This window comes from Teleopsis dalmanni, chromosome 1 (assembly GCF_002237135.1).
Source record: "Teleopsis dalmanni isolate 2A chromosome 1, ASM223713v2, whole genome shotgun sequence".
In the NCBI taxonomy this organism is placed as follows: domain Eukaryota; kingdom Metazoa; phylum Arthropoda; class Insecta; order Diptera; family Diopsidae; genus Teleopsis; species Teleopsis dalmanni.
The window spans coordinates 81,900,019-81,920,917 of NC_051846.1; the positions used below are offsets into that span (position 1 = coordinate 81,900,019).

Consider the following 20,899-nt stretch of genomic DNA (forward strand, 5'->3'; position numbering starts at 1 on the left):
CGATTTCAGCCGAAAGGCTTTTAAAGTCTAATGGCTCGGATCGTCTCATATTGTTTCTAAGAGATTTTGTTGGTGGGTTCAAATTTCACACTGTGGTTTTCGATGCTTTCAATCTACGGCAGAAAAAAATAATGCGGTTGCTTTTAATTATTTAGAAGTTTATTAGAAATTTTCAGTTCTAAGACCGCGGATATATGTGTTTCAAGTGTCATAGTTGTTGTCAAAATTCAGAAAGGCACACTCATGATGTTTTATTTATTTTTTGCAGGTATTGAACGAAATAATAATTCAATCGATTTATGGGCCAACTTTTTTTTTTAAAAAATTTTGCTAATTAAAATCAAAAATCTTTAACAGAAACACCTTTCCAAAAAATCATATGGTCTGTGCCACTGAAACAAATCATTTGACGTTTCCGAAATTAACTTTGACATTTTGCTTTCTTAATTAGCTTACAATCAACTAACAGCTTCCAACAAATTTTATTTGTGGTTTCAATTTTCTTGTTTAACATATGGCATCAAATACAGTTTTCTTGGTATTTTCCGACTAATTGGACTGCACTTACACAGCGTCGTCACACGAGGAAGGGCATGAGGTGGTGGTGTGTCTGGCGTGGCAGCGCAGAGTGGAAGCAAAACATGAAAACGGCAATTTCGGAGTGTAAGTTGAACCTTTGCTCGGAATGTCGAGCAAGAATCGCGCGCGGATGCACTGATTTATGAATTTCACTTTGACGGGTGTCCACTTTCAGTTTACATGGTGACTTGCTACTTCCATAGAAGGGGGTTGTTCGGTTTGTAAAAAACAAGAAAAATTTGAATTATTTATAGCCCCCAAGGAATACTCACACATAATTTGTAAGTGTGAAGTGGCTGTCATAATTAATTTTGGTTCTTCATGGTTTATAATTTTTTATTTTTGTTTAAATTAAGAAAAACCACCGAAATTAGTTTATGAATATGCGAAGGTTATTAGGGATTTCTGGCAAAGGCTAAGTTTTGTTTGTCAAGAGGGGCGTGTCTCCATAGAGATATTTAAGATTTAATGTTGTGTTTATTATCACAATAAGCCACCTTTTTTCTCTTTAAATATTATCGAAGTGTTCAATCTGGGAAGCACACTGCGACACCTTTAAAAACAGTTGAGTATGGACAGTAGCTGAAAGGATAATAAAGGAAGACTGCACTGCACTTAACTCTGCACTAATAAAAGCGAAAGAGAAGAATACACAAATGTAGATCAAATACATTGATTTTGTTTATGGTCTACTTTGGAATAAGATTCTTCTGGTTAATAAGATTTTATGAAACGATAGTGGACTTAATTTTCCAATTTAAAAAGAAATTTTAGATTATATGAGAAAGAAAGATATTGGTACAAGTAAAAATGATTCTATGAGATTGAAATCAGTTTGTAGAAAATATTTTATACATACTTCCGTTCTTCCGTAAAGACGGAATTATATTCCTGGATTGCAGATATGATGAAGTACGAAGAATATGTTCGAAAAAATTAAATATATAACTATTTGATTTTATAATACAAATCCAATACTAAATTTTTCTTTAACAAACTATAGCTTCTGTGATTATACGAAGACAGTAAGTAAGAGTTCTTCTAAACTCAGTTTTAGATTTAGATAGATAAGTGAGGGAGGTAGTCGATCAAGTTAACCGACTCGTTTAGAAACTTCGATTAGACACGAAGATAGGGTGTGGACTTGAGGAGCTGAATCCGCACACTGAAGTGAATTACAGAACTGCAAGTATATATATATATAAATATGTAAATATGTGTGCTTATACTTTATATTTTTATTGAAAGTATCTTGAAAATAAAAAGTTGCTACCAAATTAAACTTAATATATATTAAGCTAAAATCGTTCAATAATTTTTCATGATATTCAATTGTATTGATATATCTAACTCCAAAGAGTTCATTATGACATATCTTATTAAAGTTTTTTGAAAGAATATCTCCGAAGTAAATTTTTGGTTATAAATTTGCTTTGGAGCTATTGCAATATCATTGCTATCCGAATTTATAGGAAGTGATTAATGCAACATTAGACAGGCTATGATTTATGTCGGTAATACGATCTTATTAATTAAGCTTTAGATTTATTATACCCTACTTTAAATAAGTACGATGCTAAGACTAGTTTTCGATTTATCTAAAAAATATTGGTTTACAATATACACAATAATTTATATTTTAAGAAGCAGTGTCTGATTTTAATGCAGAACACGATTTGTTAGTATCTTAATAAATCTAGAATTTCTGTAATTAAAAATTTTCTTCTATATAAGTATGAAGATTATTTCGCTCATCATATATCCAATAAATCCAGTTGTATTGATACAGAGAAGTTGAAAGACTACTGCAATGTAACTTAGAGTAATATAATCAGTTCACATTTATTAAGTTCTAACCTAAACGTTTATTGCCGATGAGTATGAAAACTTTTGAGAAATGTGAAATAAAAGTATAATGGACGAAGCCAACAAAATCAATAATACGTAGAAATCAAGATACAAAGTCATTTCTATATTTACTTTAAGTAGAGTTTTTAAGAAAATTTGTGCAAAGTCAGTTTAAGCTACAATCCACAAAACCAGAGTATAACCAAAAACCAGAATTACTTTACATCATTCATTAAATAAGATCCGTCAATGTACAAAAAGTGTTAGCATATTAAACTAGAAATTGGAAAAGAATTTAAAATAGGAATTTCTATATTATCTTCTCTGTTTACAATTAGAAAGTCCTCAATGAAAGACGTTCTAGTCTATATTTGAAAGGCGGAAGATTTGATGTTCGATTGGGTTTTATTGTAGCACAGAATATCTTTTAAGGACATAAAACTCTGCGCCTTTTAATTTATTCTATATATATAACCCTTAAGTTCTTTAATTCTGTTTTACTTGCTCTGTAATGTGTACATGGCTGTCCTACCAAACGTTTGCAGGCCCAGTAGTGAATCTGCAATATCTTTTTAATCTTGCTTGTTGGCCTTTTTTTTATTGACTTGGTATTTTGCGTTTATTATGTGTATTTGTTTATCTAATTGTTGGTTCAGCCTAGGAATAACTGAATTTGAGTACTGGATAATATTTTAAATTTTTTTATTTACCAAAATATGTACAAATTTGTTTAGCATGGTACGAGGGCTGCTATATATATTTCTGGCCTAATAAAGAAAATGCGAATATTTATCATCAAAAATTGTTTTATTGTTTTTTAAAAGTATTCTCCAGCCTGATTTATACACTTTTGCATGCGCTCAAACCATTTGTCGAAGCACTTTTTCCACTCCGATTGAGACACCTCCAAAACATGGTCAGCATCTTCTGGCGACGAAAATCGTTGACCACGCATTTTTTTCTTGATGTGCGGGAATAAAAAGAAGTCATTGGGTGTCAAGTCAGGGCTGTACGGCGGATGACCCATAAATTCGTCGTTTTGGCCGGTCAAAAAGGCGCTGGTTTGAGCCGATGTGTGAGAGCTCGCGTTGTCATGGTGAACAATGATTCGTCTTCTCCTGTTTGTTTTTCGAATTTCTCCGAAGATTTCAGGCAAATAAATTGTGGTATACCACTTAGAAGTGACCGTTCTTCGTTGCTCAAGCGGAACAGTCGCCACATGACCAGTTTTACCGATGAAACAGGCGACCATTTGCTTCGAAGTGCTTCTTACACGAACAACTTTCGTTGGATTTGGCTCGTCTTCGAAGACTCACGCGGTCGGTTATTGTTTTGTTTTGGACTCATATGCATAGATCCATAATTCGTCGCCTGTGACGATCTTATAAACGTTACTATAAACATTTCTTTGGACCAATCGACACGAGCCTTTTTTTGAGCGATTGTCAAATTGTACATGTCGTTAATGCTTTTCTGATAAACCTTATGCTAGCTAAATTATATGCCCTAAATACCTTAGAAATGAAACTCTTCTAGCTAGAAAAAGTTTTAATCTGACTAGTTTGAAGCAGAAATCCGAATACTAGCAAATATAGAGGTTGACTCTCAGAAGTTGTACATTTAAGTAAGCTGAAATATGCCATCTCATTTGAACAGTTTTGCTTTTTGTTCAGTAGATTTTATTATTATATTCTATTTTTTAATTTAAAAATTTTATTATGCAAATATATATAATATAAAGAGGTTGTCAGCAAGATACGTACTGTATTTATTTGACGTAGCAAGGTAACTACTTTCAGTTAATATTTGTTAATATTCCAGCGGAATCTAAAAGTGACTGAAATATTAGCGACTCAGCGGAATCTGAGTCGTTTTTGAACTCTAGGTGTGACCTGAGTATATCTCCATGCTTCAGAAACATATCTCCATGTGTCAGAAACGAAAGACGATTAAAAACAGTACACAGTTTTTTATACAAAAGGACGATCTCAGTTCAATCTGGGGGACAGACTGCGGCTGCGGTTATTGGGATGCACATAGCGTAATTATGACTATGATTGGCCATCTTAGGGAACGCAAAATATTAATAAGTCAATACTATGCGATGCTTTTAGACAATTAAGATGTAGCATTTAAGGACAAATTTCGCATTTGAAAAGAAAGAAATCTTATTCTACCACGATTATACTTCAGCATATTCCTTAGCACTTGCAACAGAAGTATTGGTCAAGAAGAACTCACATTATGTCATGAGGTGTTACCACATCCATCTCACTCCTACTATTTGTTTATTGTTTTTAAATTAAAAAAATGACTTTATGGAAAAAATATAAATCACATTCAGGCGTTTTCTCTGCAACAAAAATTATTATGGGTACTTCGAAGAGACGTATTATTTCGAAAGGTTGCTGAAATTATGTAGAGCTCGAGGAGGACGATGTCGGAAAATAAATTTGCAAGTAATCAAACTGCCTTACTCTATAACTGACTTATCAATCAGCCCAGATAACTGCTTGACAAAAGTAGTTAATTAGAGATTTTTAGCTGTTTATTCCTTCATATATTTTATGCAATCTAGATAAACACACGATGCAATATATAATACCAATATATATACATATATGTATAAAACATATGTGAAATAATAAATACTAATTAATATTAATGTTCTTTAAATATTAATGATGATTAGATATTTTTTGAAAAATTTTAAGAATCTCATTTTAGGTGATTATTTGTTGTAATAAAAAATAAATAATTTAAAACCACTTATAATAATAAAATGAACAAATATCAATAAAAAAAAAACTTAGCCGTATAATATAAATTAACTTGTTTATGGGCGATTACATCTCTCCGGGGACATAATCAACCGAAACAGGGAAAACATATGTCAGAACTTGTAACGAAGCAGAAGGAAGGAAGCATCGCACTCGAATCGAAACAATTTCAACAAAAATTTAACCCACAGAGGCAAACAGCAGGACGACGAAATGAGCAAACACATCATCACGGTTTGTAAATTCGCTAAGCACCAGGATCTCAATGGATTTATTGAATTTACACGTAAACGTAATGTTCCTGTTGAAAGATTACGAAAGCAGCACAAAAATTGAAATCATTTGATTGTAATTTGATATCAAATTCCGCACCAAAAAGGTACAACTATGCACAATATTGCAAAAGTAGGAAAACAGACAAAAGGGAGCGGGCTGTGCATACTTCGTATCTACACAGACGGATACATACATGTCAACATGTTTGCCTGTGGACAAAAGGTGTGCTAGGATATATGGAAAATGCTTGGGATTGTGAAACAAAAAAAGTTGAAAACCTGGAAAATTTAGGGGTTGAAGTCTGTGACGCGATGAATACGCATGTTTTTCTGTAAGAAAACTCCGCCCTTAGAAAAATGAAATACATGGAAATGGAACGAGTAGAATACCCTTGTCTTCTGCACTCATCAGAGCGTACATCTTGTCCGACGGAAATCTTTAACTATCTTAATTAAGTAGAGTTCAAAACAACTTCAACGATTGGAAGAAATAAATTGTTATTTGGTGCTCAGCATATTTTGGAATAACTTTGACGACGAAGAAGTTCTGGTAATGCTTCCTGATTTTATCATTTCAAACATAATAATAAATTAAATAATTATAGAGATTATAAAGAAATTGACCTATATCTGAATTAAAAAACTACATTCAAATGTACTGGAGACTATATAGTAAATACTGGATTGAACAAGTTATGTTGAATTCAATTATTTCATTATATTTTGAACCCAAAGTAAAAATCTCACAAAAATTACTTTTGACAACGATAATTGAATCAAACATGATTGAAATTTAAAATTAATTAATTACCCCAAAAAAAATTACTCTATTAAAAATAACTTCTAAAGAAGTTCTACAACCAAATAATTTACTCCAAGACATGCAAAGACATTCAAACCTATTACTGAAGAAATATATATCTCTTAAATAAAAGATATCTCCTCAGTAAGAGATACCTCTTAAGAGATACAAGAAATTCTAATAAGTTCTCTTAAATAAGAAAGAGGATATTTCTTAATATATATATAATATGTACTTCGTCAAAATATTTCCAACACAGTATAGAGAATTTCTATATCTCAACAAATTGAATATACAAGGACTAATCTAATCATAGATCAGATCAGTATTATATCTATCAATTTAATACTGTTTCCATTAACCATCCACTATAAACAGACTTCTATCACATTTTAAATATTGTTGATATATAGGTGGTGTTTGATAGACTATCAAATTTATCCTATCAAATTCGCTCAAAAAGCAAAAAAAATGTTTACTAAGTATCATTTTTTTGGGCAAGAATATCATCACTCAAATTAAGGAAAGGGTTGTCACACTATGGGGACTTTGTAGGTTATAAATTTTAATATAAATACAACATTAAAGTGACGCCAAATATTTGGGATGAAAATTTGAAACATCGCACCTAAAACAATTCATTTTTTTCGGAAACACGTTAGATTGTGAAGGCTGTTGGTATGCCATATCGATCAGTAGTTTCGATTTTGAATAAATAGTTAGGTATAAAATAATAAACCCTAATATTGTTATCAGGCTTATGTATAATTATGTACAACCGCAATAGTGAGACGACTTTGAACTTATTTAATTTAGTTCACTAATTTATTTAGTGAATGAGCTATAGATCCATCAAAGCAGAGATCCACAGCGGATTTATTACGTTGCATCAGAGTTAAAAATGGACGGAGTGTGTTTATTACAAACTTCAGAAAAAAAAAAAAATCTCAACGATGATTTGAGAAAAAATCCGATCGCATTCGCTGAAGGAAAAATTACTACTCCCATGGAATATTGTATAAATCAAAATATCTGGGTCTTACTTAGAAAAGTAATCCGTTTTATACCTATTTATGTGGAAAGAACAAATAATTGGAAAAATGTTGTTAAATGATCTCAATTTCATCCATTTTCAGAACTTTATTCCAATCGGTACAGTGTACGAGGTTTGTTTAAAAAAATACAGTTTGCTTATAAAAAATGTTACAAAAAAATTTAAATATTTATTTCAAACAATTAAAATAAATAAATTCCAAACAATCAATAGAAAGATGAATAGTTGATATTAAAATCAGACTTCCTTTTCGAACTGTCGTTCACGGTGGTTAATTTCAACGATACGGAAACTGCTGAAAACGGTTGCAACTGGTTTCATACAATTATTGAATGTGTCAGATATGGGTTCCAGTGCGTTTCGAATAGAAGTAAATATATTCTGCAAAAGAGTCAACAGAGGTTGTATGAATCCATTGAAGCATACCGTTAAGAGCGGTTTCAGGAAGTAATCTGCCGTCATATGCAGAAGTCCAACCAGCAAAGTATTCACAAAGGAATACAATAGAAATCGATAAGTCTGCAAAATGAAAGTCACAATAAATGCCACACCTATATATAGGCTACCGAAAAATTCCGCCCAAAATCGCGTTGCACAGTCGGTTGCACGTTCAGCTATATTATAGGACACCAATAATGGATAGGCGTCATTGGTGCGCAGGTAATCAGCAGACCCATGTTCAAATGGATAAATGCCTATGTGGACTTCCGCATTGCTTCTTGTTGTTGGCTCAGGTAGATCATCAATGATACTAACATGCTTTTCTTCTGTCCTTAACTTGCACAGATTTTCGAAGGATTGTCGTAAACGACTGCAAATAGAGGTTTGTACAACATTGCGAGTACGTTTATGTATTCGACTTCTACCTAACAAACTTGTTCGTCGGGAGCGTTTTCGATGCCTGTGACTGCGTGACGCACGATTTTTATTATAGAGTTGGAATTCAATTTTAGATGGGGTTCCTTTATTTGTATATTTAGGGTGTATATTCGGTACTGCGTGCATTTCATATAAAACTTTTGATGCTTCAGTTGTTTCACCGGTATCAACTGTGGAATCCGGTACAAGATTATCATAGCGACGTTTTTCGTTGTTGTTAAATAGTACTTGTCTATGTCCATGTTCACTTTCAATGGATGAGGTTGAGTTTTGCAACAAATTCTTTATTGGAGATTTTAATCTGGCCGTCACGCCCACATGTTGTACTTCTATAAGATTTACGTTCGAACTGGTTCTTTGATCGTCTTGCATATATAACATTAAAAGTTTGATACTAAATTGATTGAAATAAAAATTTATAAAAATAATATTAGCATATAGTTTTATTTTTAGTTAAAAATGATATAAATTATATTTTTAAGATTTTATCGTTTATTTGTTTAAAGTTTAAGAATACGTAAAAAATTATTTTAGTTTACAAATAATATTTTAAATGAATGTTAATTAATAATATATATCAAAGCCTGTGTGGATGGAAATTCCTGTCAGATCACTAGAATCATTTGGTTTAAATTAGACAAAATACGAACCAGTCAGCAATTTCAACTAGAGCAGAGTCAGCTTAGTGCTATGGTATCGGGGCTTTAAGGCCACTCCGTAATACAGTAGAAAGTAAGCCATGCAATAAGACTTGACTTGGTCGGGCTTGTGATTCTCCGGATGAGGAGCAAACTTCATTCACACCATGTGTCAGTATCTATCAATGGCAAGGACCAGATTAAAAATCTTTGGAGTCGATTTCAAAACGTGACAGGGCAGTTATTTTTAAAATTAAGGACATCGCCAAGTATATAGTCTTCTCGAAAGAACGCCGTTCGTTTAATGTGGCTTTTCAGGTCTGTCGTACGATTAGTGTCGTACGGATCATATTGCGATTGGTGGTATCACAAGACAATCAAAAAATTATTATTATTATTAAATATAAAGAAAGTTTAATTCATATTGTTGATGTTTTCTTATAAAACAAAATCAATTAAAAAGTCATTCTTTGGTCTAACAAATTGAGAATATTGAATGTAAGAATGTAAACTCTGCACATTACCTTAAATGCGACTTTTCGGAATGAATTGCAAAATCTTAAGATCGAGTTGCCCAAAAAGTTTATATTGTGGTCTAGTTTGTTAAACAAAGAACTTGTTTAGGAAATATGTAGTTCCATTGAAAATCTATTCGATATAAATGGAACATAATAAGTGTAAAGTTTCTTCGTTGAAAATGCTTTTAATACAATATCTATGCTCAATACAAATAAAATTTAATCATCTTAACCTATTAAATAACAATAAAAGAAGAAGTCTATAACTTACTAGTACATCCGCTAGATGGAGTTTGTAAAGTTATTTCATATTATTCTTCGTAGTGAAAACAGAGTTCATGGTAGAATGGTTTTTCCCTTAAGTGTAGTCCATTGAGGTCTTTTATGCAATGTACGTGCGGACAATTTTACCCATCAATTAATTTTAATGCAAAAACTTTTTTATTTAATGATGTATAATGAATCCCTTGGAGTCTCATTCGAAAAATTTTATTTTTTGTTTCCGTCGACAGTTTTTATAAACTTTTCCTTGTGACCTTTCTACCTTGTTTTTATATTTATTATTAGACCGTCTAAATCTCTAAAATGAAATAGGATTGACAGCACAAATAAGTTTTTTCATAGTTAACACTTTTACGAATTTAATTATTGCTCAAAGCTATTTTAAAGATTATTCAATGAGTATTTTTAGACTAGACTTTAGTGGAATTTGAACCTAAACCTTATGTGTACCGGGTAACTACCGTAATGCGAAATAAGTTAAGAAATAGATCTGATAATAAAATAGAAATGTTCAATTTTATAATTAAAATCTTAATCGTTTAATTCATTGTTTCTTAAACACGTAATTCGTATACTTTAAAAATCCATCTATATTAATAAAATATTGTGTATACAAATACGATTCAATGCATATAAAAAACCAATTACTCGCGTTACAAGTAAAATATTCGGTATCTGCCATGCTATGTTTTGACAGCTGATAATATCATCACTAAAAACATTTTTTAGTTTTAGTGAGAATCGCTACGAAGTTGGATAGCAAACGGTAAAAAGTTATAATTTTTTCACGTTTTTATATGAATAACATATTTAGTAGTGTTAATATATAATTATTTAAATTCTTTTTTATTGTGATTATAATGCTTACAAATGTTTGGAAAAAAATTCAATTCGGAATCACCCAAAATGCTACAGCCGCATATTTCATAGGTTTGTTTGTTATCAAGTGTTTGTTAATATTGTTGTTGTTGTTGTTGTGTAGAGCTTTTATTGCAAGAAGCTCAAGTAAAGCACTTAAATATCTGTGTTTATTCTAAATGAATAAAAATTAATTTATAATTTTTTTTTTGTATTAAAACAGTAGCATAATTTGATTTGAAGATTTGAATTATTGAAATTAATTTTGTATTTTTTCAAATTTATTTCAAATTGAGTTATATTTAGTGTAAATAATATTTCAAAAATGGTTGTTACTTGAAATTTTTCTGGCTTTAAACTGTTATAATTTGATAACAATTCCAATAATAACAATTATTGACGAAACTGTTATAATTTACTCAAAATTCCTATGTCTGTGATTTGTGTATACGCTAAGGTAGTACAGTTTTGATGTGCATGTATTGAAAAGCAGATGGCGCCGCGGATATTTTTATTATTTAATATTTATTTTAAGCATTTATAATATTTTGAAAAGAAATGCATTTTCCTTTACGAATTATTTGTAATTTGTGTTTACATCCTTTATTTGCATTCGTTGCAGCACAAAAACTGCGCAAAGTTGGTCTAAGAGGTGCACACAGTTCCATTGACGATATAAAAATGTCTGCGATGCAAGTGAAGATTTTGCCCGCCTTGGAGGATAATTACATGTATTTGGTAAAAAATTAAAAAAAAATAGAAATTATTTAAAATATAATTTAAATTAATATTTATTTAATATTTGTTTTAGATAATCGATCGTGCGACACGCGAAGCGGCTATTGTCGATCCCGTAGACGCCGAATCGGTCATTTTAAATGTACAGAAAGAGGAAGTCAATTTAACCAAAGTTCTAACCACTCATCATCACTGGGATCACGCCGGTGGCAATGAAAAGCTAGTCAAGATGTTCCGCGCACCGCTGCAGGTATTTGGCGGTGATGACCGCATTGGTGCGCTAAATGTGAAAGTGACGCAGGATGACACCTTCAACATTGGTTCTCTAACTGTACGTTGCTTGTTTACGCCCTGTCACACCTCTGGGCACATCTGTTACTATATAGAAGCGCCCAATGGTGATCGTGTCGTCTTCACTGGTGACACATTGTTTCAAGGTGGCTGTGGACGTTTCTTCGAGGGCACCCCTGATCAAATGTATACTGCGCTTTGTGTCAAATTAGCATCCTTACCGGATGAAACTAAAGTTTTCTGTGGTCATGAGTACACTTTGCAAAACATGGCCTTCGCGCGACATGTTGAGCCTAAAAATAACGCCATATTGCGTCGCATCGAGTGGGCAAGATTACAGCGGGCTGCGCAAACGCCTACAGTGCCTTCTACCATTGGTGAAGAGAAAATGTGGAATCCATTTATGCGCGTCCACGAGACATCTGTACAACAGCATGCCGGAGAAAAAGATCCAATCAGAACAATGCGGAGCTTGCGCAAGGAAAAGGACAATTTCAAGGCTTAAATAAGCAATTTCAGCAATTATTAATGCAAATGAATGAATATTTCTAATGGGGTCTTGGTGAACAATATTTGGAAGCAATTATTTCAAAAGTTAGAAGGAATTTAATTTCATATTTAAAATTGATTTTTATTTTTTCAGTAAAGTTTACATATTTCTGTCAAAAAAGTTAGAACAATTCTTGTGATATATTAACGCTACAATAAAGTTATTAAGTGTACAATAACGATATAAGTCTCTGTGATAATGAATATCATTGATATAATAACAATTGATGCACAAACAGCCTTAAAAATAGCTAGTAATAACAGGTCCTACCCCAACCACCATCCATCCACATCTTAACCCATGTATTTGTCTTGTAAATTTTACATGTCATATGTTTTCAGGTCGCAGCGGGTTACGACAATAACAACAACAACAACATGAGTATCTCTGTCCAACATACCTGGACAGAGATACTCATGTTGTTGTTTATAGAATATTTATAGAATGTATTGACGAGAGTATGAATTCCCGTGCACGACAATGAATTATAGTCGAATTAGATGACCAAATAAATTGGAACTACTCTATGTCAAAGTACAGACATGTAGACATTCAAATGTGATGCAAATATAGATCGGTAGGTTATTAATTAGTGTGTGCATTAGGACAGAAGAACAAGTGGGTGACGTCATGGGTTATAGAATTGCAGTTAGGGCACACATTCGGAATTGTTCAGCATATGGGTATATTCCTACTTCCTAGGTCAGTTTGTATCGTATGAAAATGGTATCTTTCTTTCCTAAAACTGTACTGGAACTCACAATAGGTGTCGATGTATTTTTAATACGAATTGACTCATGCAGGGTGCTCGAAGGGGTCTACTAATCATATTCCCCGTGCGATGTCGTATTGTCGGTGTTGTTGGATATTGAAAGCGGATAATACGAAAGGATTACATGAGATAGGATGTGGATGGGTGGTAGTTGATGGTGGGGGGGAGGAGGGAAAGGGAAATAGAGAGGTCAGAAGATATTCTTTAGTTTTGACAAGGTGGGAAAAAAATATATCTTAAACCCATGGTATTTTGCAATCGTTTCAGCGACGATGAAATTTTATTGAGTTTATTTTTGGGGAAGTGCAAAAATATATTAACGAATTTAATAAACTATTTACGAATAAGTAAATATAAGAAATAATTCCAAGACCACTGATAATGGATATTTGGTAATATTCAAAACAACTGTAGAGTCAGTTAAATATACTAGATTTACATTTTAAAATACTTTCCTTAACTATTTTTATTTGGTATTTGATAAGGATGTATTTCAAAATCATATAAAAACTCCGAGATTTTAACAAATTGATGTATCTTTGTTCTGTAGACTTTATTAAATTGGTTTATACGGTAAGGATTTGGAATGTTTTCCCGCTTTAAAAAAAATTAAAATCACCTACTCATTATAGTTATATGTTATGACTCTCACATAACATTTATCAAGAACAAGAACGTAATTTTGTCCAGCTGCATCACGAATATAGCAAAGTAACAGTAAGTTCCAGCCTTTTTAATACTAGAATAAACTGAATAATTAAAGTCACACAAGTAATAATTTGGAATATATACTTGGGGCAAAATTTATAATGTAATGCCATGATAAGGAAGAGTTCTAATTTCAGATAATGAAGACAATCTGAAACGTTTCTTTTATACATTGAATGGAACAGATCCAGCACAGTACTCACCTAATATGATCTATGACTTTTCTGTTCCTGAAATTAGAAATACCACTTCGATGAAGGAGTTTCGTGTTGATTGCGGCCATGAAAGAATACTTGCTGTTGGAGTCGAAGGTCATACCTAAAAATGTATGGATGGTGGGGTCACGTGATAACTTAACTTAATGGAACCTATTTTGAATACGGCAAAATAAATGCTTAAGGATTTTGGAAATAATTTAACACATTTTTATATAGAATGTATGCTTAGACAAGAATGAATAATAGCGATTTTTAACCCTCCGATAGGCGCATGGGTCTGGCCAGACCTTTTTTGATTTCAAACACAATTTAAATACATTTCTAATTTAGCTAGCGATTTGAAATTTCAGGTACCCTCCTACAATTTTATTGACTACAGATCTGCAAATCGTGGCGATAAAGCTTACAAAGGATAATTATAAGCATGTTTTGGTGTACACATCACATACGGTACTCAAAGGTCTGGCCAGATCCACATACAATTTGTATGAAAAATGATGACATTTTTTGCATTTTTCACTTTTTCTTAATATATCTATGCTAAAACTGTCGGTTTAGACTATTGAAAAGCTTATGTTGTTTATTAATAACAAAAAGCAAAAAAAATTGATGAGAACCAAACAATAATTACCAAAATATACGTAAATATATTGGAATATCTGTATTCGAAAATCATGCACGTATTCGCCAAATACTTGAAAACATCAAAATCTCAAATGAAAGATATTTTGTTAATTTAATAAAAAGAAAAGTTTATTAAAATAATAATTTAATAATATAATATAATTTATAAACATTATATATTGATATATTTATTATATATTTAAAAAAAAAGATTTAATTGGATTCACTGCAGACGTGAAATGTCGTGAAGATTCGGTTAAGTTTAATCATTTCAGAACTAGGCATTCTATGCGAGTATTCTTACTAACTTCCCAAAAACAGGTATTTCCCACGATTCTACTACGAGCAAAATTCGGCGACTTTTAATTTCAGAACTAGGCATTCTATGCCAGTATTCTTACTAACTTCCTAAAATAAGGTGTTTCCCACGATTTTAACATGAGCAAAATGCAAGTGACAATCGTTTTTGCAAATGGTACTTTGTTTACTTCAAAAATATTTTTGCTGTTACCTGCAATGGAATGAATTTTATATAAAAGGAAGCCAAATTATAGTTCCGATCTATTTGAAACGTAGTCTCAGTGATGGTTGCAGCAAACATCTTCGAAACATTTGTTTTAACTAAAATTTATTATATTAAAAATGAGTGATGAAATTGAGTTGCTTTATAACACGCAAAACCTCAGTGATGAGTTCGACACCTCACTTTATAATCGCCTAGTAGCAGCTTTAGCCGACGATATGGACTAAGAGGAAGCTATAGAGGAGCATGAAGAAGTAGATCAAGTTCCCAATGATGAAGCAGATAATGATTCAGATTTCATACCAAATGAGGACGATGCATCTGATATTGAAGACGTATTAATTATCGAACCAAATGAACTATTTGATATAGAAGATAACGATGAGGAAGTTCCTGCAACACAACAACAAAGTGTTGGCGAAAAATATTTTTATGGTAAAGATGGAACAAAATGGAGTAAAAATGAATTGAATGCCGGTGTTAGCATATGTCAACACAATATTATGCGCTTCCGAGCAGGACCTAAAGAAAAAAACTCCATTCCACTTGAGGTATTTAAGAAATTTTTCACATCAAACATTATCCAAGTCATTATTACCGAAACAAATCGGTATGGAAGAGATTCAGTTAATAAATGGAATGTGGATAATCCCAATAAAGTACAAAAAGTTTGAAGCGATGTTACTGAAGCTGAGATAGATGCATTTATAGTGATACTATGGAATCGTTTTTCGGTAAACAATTACATTTTACACCACAAGTCGTGACTGGCGTTAGTGGGGCAGATACCCTCGAGAAGAAGAAAAATTGCAACATTTGTTCAAAAGGTGAAAAACTATCCCGCAAAACCCGTTTCTTTTGCATCAAATGTTCAAATCCAGTTTGTCAACAACATTCTAAAGTTGAATATATATGTTTTAATTGTTGTAATAATAGCCAAATAAATATATATTAGTTTTTGTTAAATTTATATTATTTATTTTAATAAAATAATAAAATGTTACTGCATACAAATGTCACTTTCTTTATTTTTTCGATATTTTTATTAGCAAAAATGTAAAAAAATATGAAGATTAATAAAAATCTAAGCTATAAACAATTTAAAATATATAAATACATCGCATATTAATGCAATAACTCATTAAAGTACTCAGTATTTACGTACAAATGCATGAAAACGCATAAGGGTCTGGCCAGACCCATGAGTACCATACGTGACTATCGAAACATGTGCCCATCGGAGTGTTAAATTGAAGTATAAGTATTCAAAATAAAGGATCCTGTAGGTTTCATGTCACTTAAACCAAATCGGTTGCAACTCTTCCAACACTGAAATCAATTACCAGAACGGCTTTTAATTTTTTATAGAACTCAGTAACCAAATTTAAATTAAATTTAATTAAAAAAATGTTTTGAAATTATTTTAGACCGCAAAATTTCTGTTTCGTCAAAATTTTTTTTAGGAAAAAATGTGTAAAATTTTCAGTTTCGTTAAAAATGTTTAAATTTAGGTTAAAAAGAAAACTATAAAATGCTATTGAGAATATGCCGTCCGACACAAAAAATTATACAAATTTTTTTAAAATGCATCAAAAACCAAAATTACATCAGATTCATTTCCCTGACTCCAGTGCTCTTCCCTCGTCCATTTGATGATTCGACTGCAAAAGAAGCAACAATAGCCGAAAGTAGGTTTTATTTACCAAGTCTTAAAGAAGCCTCAGATGTTAGAAATACAATTCTACAAAGATCCATGCACAGTTTCTTAGAGCGTTTTGACATGGGCAGCTTGAAAATATTAACGTTGCCAGCTGGAGAAAGCAATTTAATGTATTTGGTGAGGCCTTCAAATATTTTTACAGATAATAATGCTCGTATAGTAAACAAAATATTATAAAAGCATATATATTCAAAATCTCTTCAATAAAATCTCTTCAAGACTATCACGCAATGGAGTACAACGGGGTAGATTTAGTTTTCTTTTAATCTCTTTATCTCTTTCTTACGAGAAACATGGTAGTAAAAGAGTGAATGATCGGTATTTATAGGCAGTATTAGGACATCTACTGAACTTCCATTGCAAGCAATTAACCAACTATCACATGAACTAAACAGAAAAAGCAATATTACGAGATTCGGATTGGTTCTCTAACAAAGAAAAAACCAATTATTTTATTTCATTGTACGATTGTACTATGTAGAGTGAGCATCAACTCAAGTGAGTGACCCAGACTTATTTTCTTGGACTAACTTTTGTTTTTGTTCTAGGAGTAGACGGAGAATGTACTTCTAATGTTAAACGTATATTGATATCGCACTTCACATAGACAATAACCATTATAATTAACCACTCAAAGCCTATAAATTTACTAGTTTTCAACCTAAAATATACTTTGAACCAGTAAAATATTCAATATACGTTACAAGGACCAGTGAAATATAAAATTTGTTTTACAAGAATCGGTACTAAGTCCAAAATACGATACTTCACGGACCAGTGATGCTAATGACGCATATCGGTAGTGGTCTGCGGACCGGCTATCGACAAAAACACCTGTTCAAGAACATTGAACAGTATTTATAATTCAACTATTATGGTTAAAAACTTAAGTAAGTCAGAGTGAAGTTTTTAATATGTGTTCTACCTTGAAACAAATCGGATATTCATCAAGCAATCTTAATAGGGAAAATAATATCTGTAGCTAATGGCATGATAAATAATGGCTAAATGAATTCTTTCTGCTTCTTACAGTGTTTCACTGTTTTCAACAGAGCCTACTGGCATATTACATTGTAAAAGCAATTTATCGTTGCTGTATGCCATTCTGTTCAATCATGCCTTGGTTGTATTGTTTCTCTCATCGTTCCTCCCAACTGTAGTTACGATTGATCAGCCCATCAAGTTGGTCTTATTTTTCCCTTTTTACCTCTATTGACTTCTAGAATAAAAGTACCCAGTTGTTACAATCAGCGATTTGCCTAGTGATCGAGGCACACATTGGGAATTATATTCATGAGTCCGATTATCACATTTAGTTTCTCAGCCACAAATATGGTGGTACTTTAAATTACCATACTCTTTAACTTATCCACAATTCAAAGGTTCTGGATCATGTTTAATCGCTTTATAGTTTCCTTAAATATATACATTATTGACTTCCGTTCTGATTTTAAAATATAGAATCTAAATTAAGTGCTATTCAAATGATTTGGTTCTATAGATAATTATAAGATTATTATCGCTATATGCCTAGGTATATGAGATAGAACTATAGAATAGCTGCCTACTGAACTGAACTGCACATATTCCTAAGGTGGTAACTACAATACATCTCAAATAAATGCTAAGACACTGGAAAACCTAAAGATGCGGGATACAACCGACACTGTAAACAAATCAATGGATCTTGTGTGGTATATTGATCGTGTTCATTTATTTATGATTTCAAGATTGCAAAATTCCCTAACATAATATTATAATAAAAGAACAATATATTGAAATATCTCAAGCTTTTAATATTATATATACTTTTTATTATATATACTTTATATTATTTATAGTTATTTTAGTACAGTTTTAATATTTAAATATGTTCACTTTATTACTACTCTTCATTACTCTACTACTTCACTACTCTACATTACTCTACTGCTCGACTTCACAACTCCACGTCTAAATCACAACTAGGTATTACTGCTGGTGATACCTAGTTGTATTGTTGTATTGTTATATTGTTTTTTAATAATATTTTATACCATAAGAATATATATTATCATCCCACATACAAAGATCTCAAACTAAAATATATAAACTTCATAAATGGATTGTTCCTATAGATGATATTAAATAAAGCTATTTCTGCGAAATAATTGATATTATCGAGGATCAGGTTTATAATTAATTTTTGGATTATTCTATTAGGAAATCTTAATTACTTTTTTGATTTTTAATTCCATTATAAATAGATCACCATCAAAACGATTTTTTTTATAAAAAAATATTTTCACTTACAAAGCATAAAAATTTTATTTTAGATAATCGATGTTCAGACTAATGAAGCTGCCGTGGTTGATCCGTTTGATGTGACACTGGTACTAAAATACATCAAAAAAATGCCAAATTTAAAATTGTCGACCATACTAACGACACATTTCCATTACCAACATTCTGGTGGGAATAAAAAACTACTGCAGTTGACTAAAAATATACCCGAAGTCTATGGCAGTCAGAGCCGTATTCCAGCGCTAACTAGGAGAATCCATGATAACGATATAATTACTTTCGGCAATAGTACCATAAAATGTATATCCACACCGTTTCACACGAGTGGAGACATGTGTTATTTCGTCGAATCGCCCAACAAAGATATTCGCGCACTCTTCACCGGTGATACACTTTATCAAGCCGGCTGTGGTAAAGTTATCGAAGGCAGCTACTATGATCTCCATAAGGCTTTGTACAAGAAATTAGCTAAGCTGCCTGACGACACTTTAATTTTTGGAGGTCATGAGAATACAGTAGAGAATCTTCTCTTCGCTATGAAAGTAGACCCTGAAAATTATCACATCCAAAGGCGTTTAAATTGGGCAGAGACTCGACGTAGTGCAAAATATTCGACTATTCCTTCGACCCTCATGGAAGAAAAGCTATGGAATCCTTATCTACGTGTGCATACACCTTCAATAAAAACAATCACTAAAGAAAATGACAATGTACGGGCTTTGAATAAACTGAAGGATATGGAAGATTTGTATATGAAGGGTGAATTAGTGTAAGAATTTTCAGGTCTCCTATATTTCTAATAAATGCTTTGTGACTAAAGCATTTAATGGCTGGTGTATTTCAAGTATTTATTTTTAAACTTAAATTAGTTTTTTAAGTGAAAGTATTGAGTGCGGTCTATTTTTGTCAAAAAAATACATGATTTTCTAAACTTTTTAAAAAAAAAAAAATTTTTTCTATCTAGTCTTTGGCATATTTCTTTGTTTCTATGTTTGTAATGGAAGAATATACCAGAAAAGAACTGAATAAGTCAGTACCGCTTAGTAATAATTACTGAAGCTTGAAGTTTGTTGTTGAAACTGAATGTAGAAGCTTAGAGACGAAGCAATTAAAGAAGAAATATTAATATTAAAATAAAATATGGTTGCTAGTCACAAGGCTTATTGTCTCAATAGATCTCATGTTCATCATCATAATCAGTTTCTCTTATACGTTGAATATTATAGGATCTCGTGAAGGATGTCTGAATAATTTAAATCTGTGGATATTTTTATCTCGCAAGAACCCTAGTGTATAAGAGTAGAGACTAAATCTATCCCGCTAAATTTACGTATCATATACATACTTATCACGTAGAATTACTAAAATAAGATAAAAAATATAGTCTAGAGAATATGGGAGATTAGTATTATGAGCGATTATATGACCATCAAATTGGCTTCCAAGTCCTGGAAACTTCTTTTGGATTGCGGTTATTCTAGTTAGTAGTTGGTTATAGATAAGTGATTCCAAGATATGTTTTGCGTAGGATTTACATAGTACTTCAATAATTTTGTCCATCTACAGATAGCTATGTAAGTCGCACACAGATCTTTCAATTGCCGCCTTTGTATGATTAATATATTAGAATTCCTAGCTATACCCAAAATCTCCAGCCCAAATATTCAATCTATATCTTCAGATAATATTAATATATCAATATTAGTGTGTATCGATAATTGGATTCGTGAAAATCTGTAGAAAATGGATAAATGGTACTCCAGATTCATTTATTTCATCACTGATATGTTCTTCACTTTTCACAAAATTATCTGTTCTCTACACAACTTTTTATAAAGTAGTAGTAACATAACTCTTTCGTAGTAAGTTTTTTTCCATTTTTATAAAAGAGGCTGTTATGCCGCACGTTATCAAACGCTTTAGTCTTGTTATTATTTTTTATGATGATGGGTTTTTGGC

The 20,899-nt window shown here is 31.8% G+C and overlaps 3 protein-coding genes across 6 annotated transcripts; 2 read left to right on the forward strand and 1 right to left on the reverse strand.

Moving 5' to 3' along the window:
* Positions 1 to 7,512: 7,512 nt before the first annotated feature.
* LOC119668699 lies at positions 7,513 to 9,743 on the reverse strand. Its single transcript, XM_038078295.1, has 2 exons — positions 9,645 to 9,743; positions 7,513 to 8,611 (listed from the first exon to the last, which is right to left on the reverse strand). The coding sequence occupies exons 1-2, from the start codon at positions 9,650 to 9,652 to the stop codon at positions 7,576 to 7,578; spliced, it is 1,044 nt and encodes a 347-aa protein (XP_037934223.1). The 5' UTR covers positions 9,653 to 9,743; the 3' UTR covers positions 7,513 to 7,575.
* Positions 9,744 to 10,342: 599 nt separating this feature from the next.
* On the forward strand, positions 10,343 to 12,273 carry LOC119668700 (hydroxyacylglutathione hydrolase, mitochondrial). 4 transcript variants are annotated; one of them, XM_038078298.1, is made up of 4 exons: positions 10,363 to 10,421; positions 10,571 to 10,585; positions 11,136 to 11,251; positions 11,325 to 12,273. In XM_038078298.1, exons 3-4 carry the CDS (start codon positions 11,195 to 11,197, stop codon positions 12,045 to 12,047), a joined length of 780 nt encoding a protein of 259 aa, XP_037934226.1. In that variant the 5' UTR covers positions 10,363 to 10,421; positions 10,571 to 10,585; positions 11,136 to 11,194; the 3' UTR covers positions 12,048 to 12,273. The 4 variants fall into 4 exon arrangements, with proteins under 4 accessions (XP_037934227.1, XP_037934226.1, XP_037934224.1 ...); XM_038078299.1 differs by lacking the exon at positions 10,571 to 10,585 and having other exon boundaries at positions 10,343 to 10,421; XM_038078296.1 differs by lacking the exon at positions 10,363 to 10,421 and having other exon boundaries at positions 10,472 to 10,585.
* Positions 12,274 to 16,394: 4,121 nt separating this feature from the next.
* LOC119673460 (hydroxyacylglutathione hydrolase, mitochondrial-like) lies at positions 16,395 to 19,853 on the forward strand. Its single transcript, XM_038084739.1, has 2 exons — positions 16,395 to 16,774; positions 18,973 to 19,853. Exons 1-2 carry the CDS (start codon positions 16,469 to 16,471, stop codon positions 19,711 to 19,713), a joined length of 1,047 nt encoding a protein of 348 aa, XP_037940667.1. The 5' UTR covers positions 16,395 to 16,468; the 3' UTR covers positions 19,714 to 19,853.
* Positions 19,854 to 20,899: the final 1,046 nt, after the last annotated feature.

Excerpts from the sequence above, each read along its gene's own strand:
- LOC119668700 (XM_038078296.1), top strand. The coding sequence starts at position 10,516 with ATGCTTACAAATGTTTGGAAAAAAATTCAATTCGGAATCACCCAAAAT. Across the intron at positions 10,586-11,135 it reads TACAGCCGCATATTTCATAG|CACAAAAACTGCGCAAAGTT; the intron begins GTTTGTTTGTTA and ends CATTCGTTGCAG. Across the intron at positions 11,252-11,324 it reads AGGATAATTACATGTATTTG|ATAATCGATCGTGCGACACG; the intron begins GTAAAAAATTAA and ends TATTTGTTTTAG.
- LOC119673460 (XM_038084739.1), top strand. The coding sequence starts at position 16,469 with ATGCTATTGAGAATATGCCGTCCGACACAAAAAATTATACAAATTTTT. Across the intron at positions 16,775-18,972 it reads AAAGCAATTTAATGTATTTG|ATAATCGATGTTCAGACTAA; the intron begins GTGAGGCCTTCA and ends ATTTTATTTTAG.